At 36.1% G+C, this 14,309-nt stretch overlaps 1 protein-coding gene across 2 annotated transcripts in view; it reads left to right on the top strand.

The window, feature by feature from the left end:
* Positions 1-13,633, top strand: part of GLRA3 (glycine receptor alpha 3) — a 107,154-nt gene extending 93,521 nt beyond the window's left edge. For both annotated transcript variants that reach the window (XM_016200261.2, XM_016200263.2), the window contains one exon: positions 13,361-13,633. In XM_016200261.2, the coding sequence (XP_016055747.1) occupies positions 13,361-13,633 (273 nt within the window). The remainder of the gene's footprint in view (positions 1-13,360) is intronic.
* The last annotated feature ends 676 nt before the right edge of the window (positions 13,634-14,309 follow it).

Here is a 14,309-nt window from a genome sequence, read left to right as displayed (position 1 = left end):
TTTGAAAAAATTAGTTTCAAAATAAGTGGGAAATTTATTTATACAAAAAGTCCTAAAAGCAGCCCCTCTTGCCAGAAAATAGAAATCTAAAAATAAGGCAAAAATAAAAAGCTTTGTCCAGCCTATGTATCTTTAGGACCTGTTCTGAATGTTAAGATTCTTTATAGTAAATGAGTAATTTTGTTTTTGATAGTGTAATCCTTTGAAATGTTTGATTAGAAAGAGATCACAAGGACATATGTCTGAATTCAGTGATTGAATTTAAACCTACTAAAGTCAAGAATTTAGCTTAGGAAATCATATGCAAATCGTCCAGTCTACTAAGCTAAAATTTCTGGGAAAAAGTATATTTAAAAAATTTCCACAGGTGATTCTACCGCATGCCTCAGTTAAGAATAGATGTGATGTTAGATGAATAGACAAGAGATATAATATAATATTAGATGAATATTAAAGTTATCTCAATTTTATAGCAGATATCTAGACCTGGTATTATTTTAAAGCACTTAAGTTTTCTTATAAAATCACTCAGCTCTTTCTCTTTCCTACTAGAATTGCATATTTGTTCTCCACATAGCTAACCCCTTCTGTTTCATTTTTTATCCCTAAAAATAAAGTTTCACATGATCCAGTTACCTTTACTTTATTATCTTAACTGTAAATTTGAAACATTTTTAGTTGCATTGAATTTGAGTAATCACATATGGTAGCCTCTTTGGAAGAGGTATATATTTAAATTTCCAGTAACTAAACAGTTAATGCTTATAGAAACTTTAGTAGAAAAGATAAATATTGCTTTACAAAACAGTGCAAAAAGAACTCTGATGAAAAATCAGAGTAACAGTCAATACCGACTTATTTAAAAAAACAAACCAAAATGATTTGCAAATACATTTATTGTAAATTAAATGCAGAGCATTTATTTTTATAATAATCATGGTGAAATCATCGGGTTAATCATTTTAACTTTTTAAAGACTATTTTCCTCAATCTAATAACTCTCTGGGTTGACCGATTTTGTCATTTTAAAAACACAACGCCTATGTTTAAAAACAGTCTGATCAATCTAAATCTTTAAATCAACATAATAAAAATATGTCTAAAAGTTGACCCTGTCCCCTTTCTTTTCATGAGTACTACTTGTTTACCTGAATTTTTTTTGGAACTCTAATTTGACAGAATATGCAACATATTATCATGGAAAGTTTGTCACAACACGGCACCTTGTACTGGTGTAAATATTATTCCTAGAAAAGATTTAACTTGCTTCAGCATTGGCTTAGGCCTTGTAGAAACCTTTGATACCTTACTTTTTTCTCCGGGAAGGTTCAGGCGAACCTTCTGTCTGCCGTGAGGGAATAGCATTCGCCGTCCTGGGCAGGCTTCCCCACCGCACACTGTCGCAGGCCGCGGGGCACACGCGCTGCACCTGGTCACGGCCGCCTCGCCCCGTGCTGGGTGCGCGTGGGTGGGCGCATGGCATGAAAGCGTTTTGATCGAAAGTTGCTTTTCCCGTGTACGATGTCATTGCCTTAGTCCTGGAAGGTTATGAAGACATACCGAAATATTCCTGAACGTATGTGATTTGTTGAGAGAGATGGATGATACGGGGTTGCTTTAATGCATTTCATGTGCCTTCTTCTGCATTGCAATGTAATGTAACGATGCAGTGGCTTGCATGCACAGTATTCTAGTATCTCCATTTTCTTACTTATTGTGATATATTAACTGTTATTTATATACACAAGTGAAATAAGCATGGACCATTGGTTCTAGATTTTGAAAATAATTACCAAGTTTATATTTTGCTAGACATGATAATTATCTTTTTAAACTAAAGATACCATTGACTGTATTTTGACTATCTGTACTAAAACATCATTATTTTATTTACTTATGTGTTTATATGTTGTCTTACTTCAAAAATAACTCAAGGTACCTTCTAAGAACAAATAATTGATTTTTTTTTGCCTTGTACATTTTGTCAGGTCTACAGTCTTAGGGAAAATACAGATGTACACTATTTTGGTTGGATGGATAAGGCTTCACAGTTGAAACAATGTGGCACCCACATACACTAAATTATTTAATACAGTTTTCATTCTAGATCAGTTTATGCTGTTTTCCAGAGTATAAGGTAAATACTTCCTACAAATTTCTTTGATACATATCTGAAGACAAGTAGTTTCCAAATAATTTCAAACAAATTCTATTTCAATGATTCTGATATACAAGGGTTAGAAATCCCATCCTCTGGAGTAAAACAAAAATTGTAAGAATTTAATTATTTTCTGCAAACAAATATTTAGAGTTTAGGTCCAACATAGCTATTTTTTAGAGCTATAGTGCCTCTAAAATGCCTATTTAGGAAAATAATAGTCAATAAAGTAATATAATTTTTATTTAATCTAATTTCACAGGCACTGCAGGGACTTCCTTCTCAAAGTTAACTAAAACAGATTTACAGTACTGCCTTTTACACATGCTGTCTACTGTATTATATTCTGTCATCCATAATTATGAGTTGGCACTGAAATAATCTAGCACATTATGCTAGAAATAGATATGTAGATCATTTAAAATTATTTCATTGATTTCTCATCGATCCCCTAAAACATATGCATTGAATTTTCATAATATGTCATCTAAAACATTCATCTTTAAGCTGGCATTCTACCATTCAACAATCTCCAAACCATTTTTTAATCTAAATTCAATATGCCAAGCATAAACTTTGTGAATTCATAACTAATTCATATGTCATCTATAATAAATGCAAGGTTTTCCAAGGAGCTAGATTTTAAAGAATTTTATACTGACAATTGACTTGCAACTATAAGGTATTTTTAACCTTACTTATAATTGCATCCTTTTAACCCTTGCATTTAAAAATAATATAGAAATGTATATAGATGTATTACATTGAATATTTTATTTAGGCTAATACTTTAGAAAATCAATTTTTTTAAATCATTCATGCTTTTCATCTTACCTTAGAATTTTCTAAGTGATGGTGACACACCCCCAAATAAGCCATTATTTTATTAGTAATTTTTTTTCAAAATCCACATGCTTTGAAATCATGTAACTGAAAATTAATAGCAATTCATATTTTCTCCATCGGTCACTTTCCTATTTGGAATTAAAAGTTACAGAAAATTATTTAAACAATAAAACCTTTGAGATAATTTAGTTAACATCATCATTGTATAAAAACACCCTAAAGATACTCACTAGGGAAGAAACATTAGGATAAAAATAACATATTTAGTGCTGCTGTATCTCACAGTAATTCACATAATCATTACCTAACACTCTTAAATGCTTAATGCTTTGTTATCATTCACTGACAGTTCTCATGCCTTTACCACTCCCACACCCACAAAAGATTTTGTTGTTGTTGAGGACTAAGAATAGGAGAGGAAATTTGTATCTCATTTGTATAATATTAGGTGATAGAGGTGAATAAAGCAACTCAACCGAATGACTATATTTATACTTGGATTTTCAACCTATCTCTAATGTTTCTAGTTATAATATGCATGTTATGTGAATCAGTCTTTGGAATTATTCTCTAAATAAAAGGAAAAGCAGTTAGAATATGGTATTTATGCTTAATAACGGAAACATTTCAAAATTTAGTGAAAACAGGCCCTCTTGTAGAAAGAACTGTGCACTAAATAAATGACTTTTTACCTTCTTCATTGCCTACCCTTCTAATTGATTGAAGCATATTAAGAAGATTTACTTATGGATAAATTAACTATTTCTTCAGGTTTACCTTTTTAATCAGCCATGTTCTTGAGCTCACTTTTAGTTTATTCTATTTAATTTTTATTAATACCTATATTTTGAGAGGTAAAGTTCCTTAATTTTATAAACATTAAATATTGGCTAACATATAGTTTCAAAAGTTTTAGATGTTTGTTAAGTACCTTGCTTTTTGGGCCTTCAGTTCATTAGAAACTTAAGCTGAAAATATATCCAGAAAATGGAATTATTTCAAAGAAATATTTGAGTGCTACAGGAAATAAAGAACATCACTATACATGGCAACACACATAAACATAGGATAATTTTGTCACTGAGTTTACAAAACAAATTAGTCACAAAATAATTTAATATACTTTTTAATATAGTAATGTAATATTAATGATGAGCTATTAGAAAAGTTTCAACCATGCTTAAAATTAATACTTTAAGTGGAACCTTTCAAAAGGAACCAAATAGGCCAGTCATTTTTTAAAAAAAGTCACATGACCTTTTTGAGGCCTAGTTGTCCTTACTCTCTCTCATCCTCTGACTGCCTGGGGTCAAATTGAAGTCTGGTCTAACAAAGCTGAGATCCTATTTCTGAAGCTATACGATGATGCCACATGCCTCATCTAATGGGCACACCTAAAATATCTGTACTGTTTCATGGAACATATTGACAATGCTAAAGACTCCTTGATTGTAGAAATTAGATTTGCAAAGAATCTTAACAGTCACATAGCAAACCCCATCTATTGTGACAATAATAGAGTGAGGCCTAGAGGGGAAATGTGCTGTTTTCAGTTTTCTGCTGTTGGCTAATTTTTAAGTGAAACACAAGTGCAAGGCCACTGCAGAGGGAGCCACTGCAGAGGGAGCCACTGGGTAGGCCTATTTTGCACAGCACTTTAGTGCTAGTGTAGTTTCTGTGGATTTAAAATATCTAATAGTAAAATTATTCAAGTTGGTATTCACGTTTTTATTTTATGTTGTGTAATTATGAAATCTCCATAATAATACAATTATAATGATACAATAGCAGCAATTTGAGTACCTTATCAGGTGTTTTGTATATTTTCTCTCACCCTAAAATAAAACAACCCTGCTAGATAATGCTATAATCTTCTTTTTTAGAACTAGAAACCAAGAATCTGAGAGCTTAGTAGACTATCCAGACTCCTGGCAATAAATGATGAAGCCACAGAATCACTTAACTATAATAAAACATTTTCATTTTGAATATCAATCTTGACTCAGATTTTAAATTTGGACCATCTAATAAATTTATGACTATATAAAGTATTTGAAAATTATTTGCTATAGCACACAGATATTTTAATAATGTAGATAGCTAATTTATTTCTATTTTTTTAAGAACATAAGTGTTCCTCAACATCTTGTTTTCTATTACCATTGCCAGGAAATAAATATTTGAACAAGACATTTTAATGTGGGAAGTGTTTTTATTGAAACTAAAGGTTTCTGTTTCTTCAAATCCAAAATTAATGGGAAAGCCATTGGTGATGAACTTGTAAGTGATGCTTTTTGAAAACAATAATGCATTAAATCACATTATATAACATAATTATTCAAAGTCTCCTTCCTAACATATGCCTATGCCTTATAGTAAATTTTAAGGTGGATAGAGATGCAGGTTGTATAGCCTTACATATAGTCTTACCAAGACGCAGCCTTAGTTAAAAACAATAATTATTAAAACATAACAAATAGTTCAATACTGCTAACACAAAAGTCATCACAAGGGTATGTTTTCATAAACTACCTCTTAAAATGTAAATTAGAAAGTGTTAGAGGAATTCAAAAAATGTTGCATCTTTACAAATTTAAACTGACTAGGATAGCTGCATTGTGCCTCCAGGAAACTTCTGTTTCTACAACTTGACTGTGCATTGTAATCACCTGCACACCTTGCTGGAAATGCAGATAACTGGGACAGTCTAAGTGCTAATGAGTAGGAATCTCTGCAATGGAGAGCTAGAAAACTGAGTCTCAGAAATCCTTCCCAGTGACTGATTCCAAGACAGGTGTTATGTAGACCACAGTGCGAGAAACACTGGCCTTGCCAAGACAATCATTACTGCATGCACATAGAATGATGGTAATTTTACAAATTGTTGCCAGTTTTTATGACAGACCAATGCTATATAAAGATGGGTAAGTTTAAATTGTTCAAGTGTGTCATTTTCTATTAAAACCAATTGCAAATGTGAAGTAGCTTTGTTCAGTACAGCACCATAGCTCTGATTACAGGCTTAAGGAGACAATCATACTTGCAAGACAGAAATAAGCTTTAACGTCATACGTCATTGACTTAACTTTTTAGAAGGATAAAAAGCAAAAAAAGCAACAGCAAATAAAGTATCTTCATTTAACGTGGAGGCCTTGCAGCTACTTAAGCACACAGGACTTTTTCCTCCCTCACCTGCACAGGGCATGAACGGCTTCCTAGTTTAAAGATATAGATGTCGTGTCATAAGCAGCAATGATCCCTACAGCTAAAAAATGCAGATGCGATCGTGGACCCAGAACATTACATCAGGTAACACCAAAGAAAAACTCATGTGGTGGGAAAGACTGAGTTGTGTCACAGCACTGCTCCCCACTCCGCACGCTTCCACCACAAGAAGCCAGACATCTTTCTAAAGGCATTCCTGCTTAGACTCACTCATCCCACTCTCACACCCACTCATCTAGTGAACTAGCCAACTGTCATGTCCTTGTCATCCTGTCTTTAGTAATAAATGTTTTAACTGCTCATTCCAATTTCTATTTAAACCACTGCTCTGTGGGCTGATGAAATATATATGATATGCCCTTCCTACATTGTGTTCTTGGGCCATTTTATATACTGGTCATGTTTAAATGCAATTCTTTGTCCAATGAGATCTATTTCAGGAGCCCAAACTGATATAAAATGCCTTGTTCCAGCCATTAATAGTATTTTCAGCTGTGGCTTTTGTTAAACAGTGTAAACAAAGCCTGAGATGGACTAGCTGTCTATTTCTGCCAACATCCATTAAATCTTTCAGGAGCCATGGGCAAAGGCCCTAAGTATTCCATCTGCCAGCTGTGTGTTAGCGCTTGTCATTGGGAGCTTTAACCCAAAGGCAATTTTCAAGCAATTTTTTCTTCTGTTAATATTCAAGACAAATTCTCACCACACTGATGGCTTCATCAGGCAACAGAGGGATATGTCACAGTTTTGTCCATTGCTGGATACCACCATGGCTACATCCATGGCCAGTCCAAGACATCTGCCTTGGCACTCTCATCTCCTTCTGAGCTAGCAACTTAGTGGGTAATAAGTGACCTCATTTAATTCCACCCTGGGATTTCTATAAGGAATTATATCTCCCACCCTGGGAGCCTTTGAACATCCAGATATTGCTCTGAGAGCAAGAACCAGTTCTTTTGATGCTGCCACATATACTCTTCTCAAGTCAGCTCATATATAGACTCACCACGCTCTCTTCAGCTAGTTATTCACTCCACCGAGGTACGGTTTGAGTCCTGGCCCTCCATATGGGAGTTTCCATTGGTGAAACAGGTGGCTTGTTTTGCCTCAGTGGAAAGAGAATCATGATGTTTAGACCACTCATGATTGGTAGCTCAACTGGAGGCTACATCACTGGTTCATTGTCAAATAGACTACCTTTTAATGAACCTTGCCCAAGGTTTCCCCTTAACTCGTTTCTGAATATACCATTTTCATTCTATTAGGGATCTTAGATTGGAATGCTTTTTTGGCATCACCTATAACATGGTAGAAACCTTAGGCCTAACTATTGCCTGATGCCCTTCAGATTCCTTCAGTTTGGGGGACTGTTTCTACCAGAGCAAAAGAGAATGTCAGTAGCCATCATTTAAATAGATTATGCCTGCTCACAGCACCAGAGAGTTTTCTAGTCTAGAATCCTAGCAGCTACCTTAGGGATCCTCTGTTGAGGTTTTTCCAGAAACTCCAGTCCACGTGTATTTTGGTAGCAGGTACCTCTGCAGTGGATGAATTTTAAGGCCTTTGAGAGCAGCTTGGGTTATTGCCTGCCTCAAATGTCTCACAATTTGCTCTCGTTCCTCTTTCAAATCCAGTCTGCTTCTAGTCCCTTTATACAGTGTGGCCAACAGAATTCCAAAACCTATCTGTCAGATTTAAAATAGTGCTATAAGCTATTTTTCTCATAGTGGGATCCAGGAGGAACAGGTTTGCCCTTCATTATTTATGAATTGTCTCTGGTAGTTTGCTCAGGTTATTTCCAGAAACTGGACTGGTGGAACCGGGTCCTGGATTTTTTTCTGGGTTGGTTAGCCACGTTTTCCTAACCACTGCAATTTCCAAACCCTCCCTTGACTTTCTCCTTGGAGAGGGAAACTTATCATTTGCCATTAACCAGCTTACTTTTGATAGTGATCTGGACCAAACTGTTTTAACCAGGTTATGGCAATATGTTGGAGAATTCGGGTTTCCTTAAGGGGTGACAGTAAGGTTATAGTTGGGCCTACCTCACAAGATGGTACACTGTGTTGGACTTTTTTAAGATTCAGATTAAGAGGAAAACTTTAATCAAGTTTTTTAAATCAAGCTTTAATCAAAGCATACCAGCCTCCTTTGTCCTTCTGAAACTTAAATGGTTTTAACCATGTCCATCATGGCGAGGCTGTGGGGGGTATGTCTTAAGGAAACCCAAGAAGTCAACCTTAGGACACATTTAGTTTTACATAGGCTAGACTGGAATGTTCTAGAGAAAACTAATGAGAGATTAGGACCCCTGCTGCCACCATTCCCTTAGTCAAAGCTGAGAGCTTCCTTTATTTGCCTGGAATCTGGTACTGTTGAATAGTTACTACAGAGGAAGGTTTAGGCAATTCCAAGGGCTCTCATTTTAATATCCAATTACATCTGGGCTAAGGAACAACTGCCCACAATCAGGCTCAAGCCAGAAATGGCAAGATCATTCTTTCACATGTCATGTCCTTTCTGATTATATATTTAGCCAAAGGCAACGCCACCTACTGGATATATCTTAGTCTCTTATTTTCCTATTTGCAGTTTTTACTATGACCATGATGCCTCCTACCACAGCATCACTTGCCTCCTTGTCTGTCCCACCAGCTTCCCTTTTGCTCTTCTCATTGCCTTCTTGTTCCCCAGCAACATTGCCGTACATTGTGCACCGGCATCCAGTAATTGTAATCCCCAAAAGCTGTGTTCACCACCCTCAGACATTCGACTTTAACCATAGCGTAGCCTTGGAGCCCCATTCAGAATGAGGCAAGGAGATCCTGGCCTTCAAGTGAGTGTTCTTTGTTTCAACTGCCTTAACGGATGGAGTAAATTCAGCAACCATGTAAGTGCCTTTTGTTTCCATTCCCACTAGCATCATTGGATTTAACTTCTGAGATGAAAGCAGCAGATTTAACAGGGGTCCTTAAGGGAAGCAGCTGCCGGAATTGGAACAGATTTCCTTCCTCCCAGCCGGCAATAATGTGCCAGGAAACCTTTCTTAGGAATCCTGTCAATTTTCTTCTGTGTCTTAAAAGCCACCTAAAGAGAGCTAATAGAGTCACCTCTGGCCATGACCTTCTGAATAGCCCAGGTATTTTTTTCTTCCATCAGTAAAACCCAGCACGGCAGCTGCAAAAGCAGATGTACCCCATGAATTATATATACCCTCCTGCCTTCCCCAAAGGAGAGCCACATGGGGAACCAATGCCCGAGGCGCTCTCCTAATCACAGTATCTACTAGAATGTAGGTCAGAGGGTCTGGTTAGGTAGGCTCATTTTTTTATTATTATTATTGGATGGCCAGCTGAGGTTTGCTGTTCTCTTAAAGGGCCGTTCCATTTCACAGCAGTGAAACAGGCATCTACCTACCCTAGGATAGCTTCATACCACCCAGGGCTTCACCCACTCCAAAACGGTCATTGATTATGCTCCTGCCAATAATTCCCAAATGGCAACACTGCAGCAGATTAGGAGTTAGCATTCACACCAAACATTGCTTTTCATTCTGCAGCATGCAAAACAACCAATCAGCTCCTAGGTCAATTAACTTAAAGATCCTGGAAAGCATGGAGACCCAGCTTCTTTATATTAGAATTGCTTCTTCAATATGGTAGCTATAAGCCACAGGTGGCTAGTGAGCACTAGAAATACAGAGCCTGAATTGAGGCACTTTAAAATATACACTGATGTCAAAGACTTAGTATGAAATAAAGAATGTAAAATATCTCTTTAATTTTTACTTTCAGTACATGTTTAAAGAATATATAGGACATATTGAATTAAAGAACATGCATTACCAAAAGTAATTGTGCCTGTTTCTTTTAACTGATTAAACTGTAGTTAATATAAATCTAAAATTTAAAATTGCACATATGGCTTCTATCTGTGGCTTAAATGATATTGGACAGGGCTGCATGAGAGTTACTTGTTTCGAGGGCCACTTGTCTGGGCTTCCAGAGATGTGGCATCAAAGTTAAGTGCAATGTCCTTTTAAGTCCCAATTGCACCCGTGTCTGCATTTTGAGCTCAGGCCATGAACCTGCTTGCCTCCCTTGCTCTAGTTTCTTTCCCCCAAGTGGTTTCAGTTTCACAGATAATGAATAGGAGACAAGGAATTCATTGTATCTGGTGCCATTCTCCCCTCAGTTTCATCACCCTGGTTCCTTTCAGCTTTATTTTACTGATCACCCTATCTGCCGACTCAAGAAGGGATCAGACTATGTCACCCACATTCTGATAGTAAGATTTATCCCCAGTTATTTTTCACAGAGCTTTGCTACCTCAAACCCGGGTGGATCAGAATCACATGCCCATCAGAATTCCCTCCCGTCCTTTGGGGTCTGAAACGACCTGAGAGCTTCTGACACCACTGCTGAAATCTGGGGGTCAGATTGGGAAGCAGACCCTGCAGGCGCAGTGGGCTTTCACCTAACACAACGTTCAGTCATTCCCTCAGGAGCATGTGTCCCTTCGGACACAGCATCTTCCTCAAATCCGGAGGCCCGGGAGTTACTAAGAGCATGGCCTCTTCTGCCCCTCACCCACATGGACACGTCGCTGCGGCTGCCACAGACACAGTCAAGGCGTGTGGACGTGGGCACCTTGCCACCGAGCAGCGCAGCCTTTCTTCCCGCCAAGCCTGTACACCGCCTGGTCACGCAGGCCCCGCACAGCTTGCCCAGGGCAGGTGGCTCCTTCGCTGCGCATGAAGCCAGCCCTGCGTCCCCCATTTAGCTTCACTCCATTGTTTTCAAGGAAGCGGGGCTGGAAGCCCAGGGCTGGCGTTAACCCTTTCCTCCCGGGCAGTGACGCGGGAACATGAAGCTGTTCACTAAATACGGCCAATCTTGTTTCTATTTTGAGGTATGGGGGTCTACAAAGGTTTGAAAATAATAAATTCTCCAGGACAGAGGGTTTGAAAGATAGTCAATGGAGGAAGGTGGTTAAAGTGACAGACTTCCAGTGATAAGATTTTTAAAAAGGGTAAATAAGCATTAGGCACGTAAAGCACAACATGACGCCTGCAGCTAACACTAGTGTGTGGCATAAGGAGGTGGTTAAGAGAGCGGATCCTAAGAGTTTTCATCACAAGCAGAATTATTTTTCTTTTCTTATCTATAAGAGACAGTAGATGTTAAGCAAATCTATTACAATCATTTCAAATATATGTAAGCCAAACCATCAGGTTGTACATCCTAAACTTATAAAGTGATGAATATCAATATTTCTCAATAAAACTGGAAAAAAGGACAGTCACTAGATCCTACTTTACGAAACACAGCAGCTAGAATCTTAAAATCTTAGCATTTTTGTAATCAGTCTCTCAATTGATTTAACTAATATGTCAACACCTCATATAAAAACTCATTGAGAAATTATATTTTGTCCTATTTTGAGATGGAATTTTTAAACACATAGGTTGATGTGGTTTAAAAGGCTATTTTATTACTTCAGCATCCAGCTGGTTTGCACACAAAATTGTACATATTACCCAAGTGACCTAAGTTTTATTGCATTCTGGAATGCAACACCACCTTAATTTACTAAATTGTAAGGATACTATTTCAGCACTTACATAAGAACAGTTTAATTCTTAGTATATCCACTTTTTTAAAGATATAAAAAATGCAAAACAAACAATAATTTAGCCTTAAAATTTCCATGTAAGCTAAAAAAAAAAAAAATTGCCAGTATGAATGAACACTCTTTTTGAAGACTACTGGAAAATCAATTTCCAGTTTTTGGCAAGATTACAACAGTAGTTACATGTGATTTGGATCATCAGCTTTTATGCCATACTTGTTTCCTCAAAATTCAATTGCTTATACATCTTACAGTTGAGATAGTTTCCAACAACTACATTTTTGCTTTCAGATGGAATTGCCTTACTTCATAACTCACCAGGAACCTATTGTATACATTATTACATCAACTTTGATCAGCTTCTTATTTTTAAAATTCATTTTAACTTTTTACTTTTATATTTTGTAACATACTGTTCACTGAGCTTCTACTTTCACAAACCCAAAATAATTTTTCAAGAGTTTGAGCACTTGTTTTTATCTCATATTACCATCAAAATTACTTCCATAAGAGATGAGGTATAACAAATTTACAAAATATCTTTTAAACTTTCAATTTTTTGTAGCAAAAAATTCAATTAATTGGCAGCCATCTACTGTTACATTCTAAATAAATTTATTAAATTAAATTATTCATTAATGAAATTTATTATAAAGTATTAAGTACCATATTTTCCCATCACAAATGCTTTTATTTATCATAATTTTATTAATATGTTTTCTTTGAATTTTGGTTTTCTTTTCATGTACATACATAGAGAATTCTCTTCAATTTGCAACATTTAAGAGAAAAGTAACAGCACTTTTTAGGACAAAATAGCTTACAATTTTCTTTAACATGAAATAAACTTCTGCCAAATTTCATTCATAATTTCAACTAAAGCAATGCACTTGAAAAGTAATTGTATATAAACCAGAATATACGACTATCTCATAGTCTCCCAAATGGGTTAGTATAAAACATAGAAGTAGCATTAAGTGAGGGTAACAATAACCAAGCAGCGTTGTTGAGCTAAACCGTATTTTCCAACAAAGTAACATAAAATTGTAGGAAACAAGCATTTAAAAATTTGTCTCCATGAAAAAGTCAGTCAATGATCCTGGTATTTCATCCTCTGACATCACATATTTACCCATTTTTACCTTTACTGTAGAAGTTTTAGCTCATGAACATATGTAACATAATATCTCAACAGAGTTTTTTCTTGCTCAACCTATTTAGATATTCTAGCAATATGCAGACAACACCAGAATGGTTAGTTTTCCCATTAAAACATATCATTTGCCAGTTCCATATCCTTAATGGACATATCTGTGTGATATACATTCAATCGGTGAAACTTGAGTAGGGAAAAGAGCAACTCATCTTTATAGGGCTTAAGGCACCTTTTCATTATAACAATGCTAACTTCATCATGATAAAGCTTGCTATGATTCTGAAGTGCCTGTTATTTATGTTCTATTTCCAGACTAAAATGTTTCCTCGTTTTATTTATGGCAGGATGATGAGGTAAGGGAAAGTAGGTTCAGCTTCACAGCCTATGGAATGGGACCGTGTCTGCAAGCAAAAGACAGTGGAACTCCCAAGGGCCCAAACCACCCCGCCCAGGGCCCGCCGAAAAGCGCCGAGGAAATGAGGAAGGTCTTTATTGACCGGGCCAAGAAGATTGACACCGTCTCCCGAGCCTGCTTCCCGTTAGCCTTTTTGATTTTTAATATTTTCTACTGGGTTATCTACAAAATTCTTAGGCATGAGGATATTCATCAGCAATAAGATACAGCCTCTGGGGTCATGCAAGTGCAAACAGTCAATTCAAAAGGAAGCGTCTTCACCATGGGGGGGGGAGGTGGTGTGTGTGTGTGTGTGTGTGTGTGTGTGTGTGTGTGTGTGTGTGTACACATGAAGGCCATTGTATTAAAATGCATAAGGGGAGGTATTATTAGGATTTGCTATGCAAAGTTGTGAGGCAAATTAAGATTCTTTTAATGGATACTACATATATATTTATATATTACAGACATTCTATTTCATATTAATACATCTGCTCTTTCGTAGTAAATCACATAAGTGGAAGTATCACTGCCAATGTGTTTGTATGTTATATAATACACATAATGGTACATGTGAGAACTACTTTGGATTCCTTGATTTTTAATTCAATAATAATAAATGACAAAACTAAGATTTGCACAATAAACTTTATAAAAAGAAAAAGGAGAAATGTTGAAGATAAAAAAAGTAGCTTGAGGCTTTAAAATATTTTCTTACAAATAGAAAAATAATCAGTTAATTCAGTGAAAAACTTGTTTAGTAGTAATAGAAAATTGTATGTACAAATACTATCAGACCAACTTATGTAATAACAAAAAATTCAAATTAGATAAAAATAAAGAACTTTTATTATTTAGATGCTAACTTTAATTGTTTAGAATATTAAATTTCTCTCTTT

The sequence above is a fragment of the Miniopterus natalensis genome, chromosome 4, assembly GCF_054644295.1.
Source record: "Miniopterus natalensis isolate mMinNat1 chromosome 4, mMinNat1.hap1, whole genome shotgun sequence".
NCBI lineage: Eukaryota > Metazoa > Chordata > Mammalia > Chiroptera > Miniopteridae > Miniopterus > Miniopterus natalensis.
The sequence above is the reverse complement of the archived record's forward strand: the minus strand, read 5'-3'. Positions and strand labels throughout refer to the sequence as shown.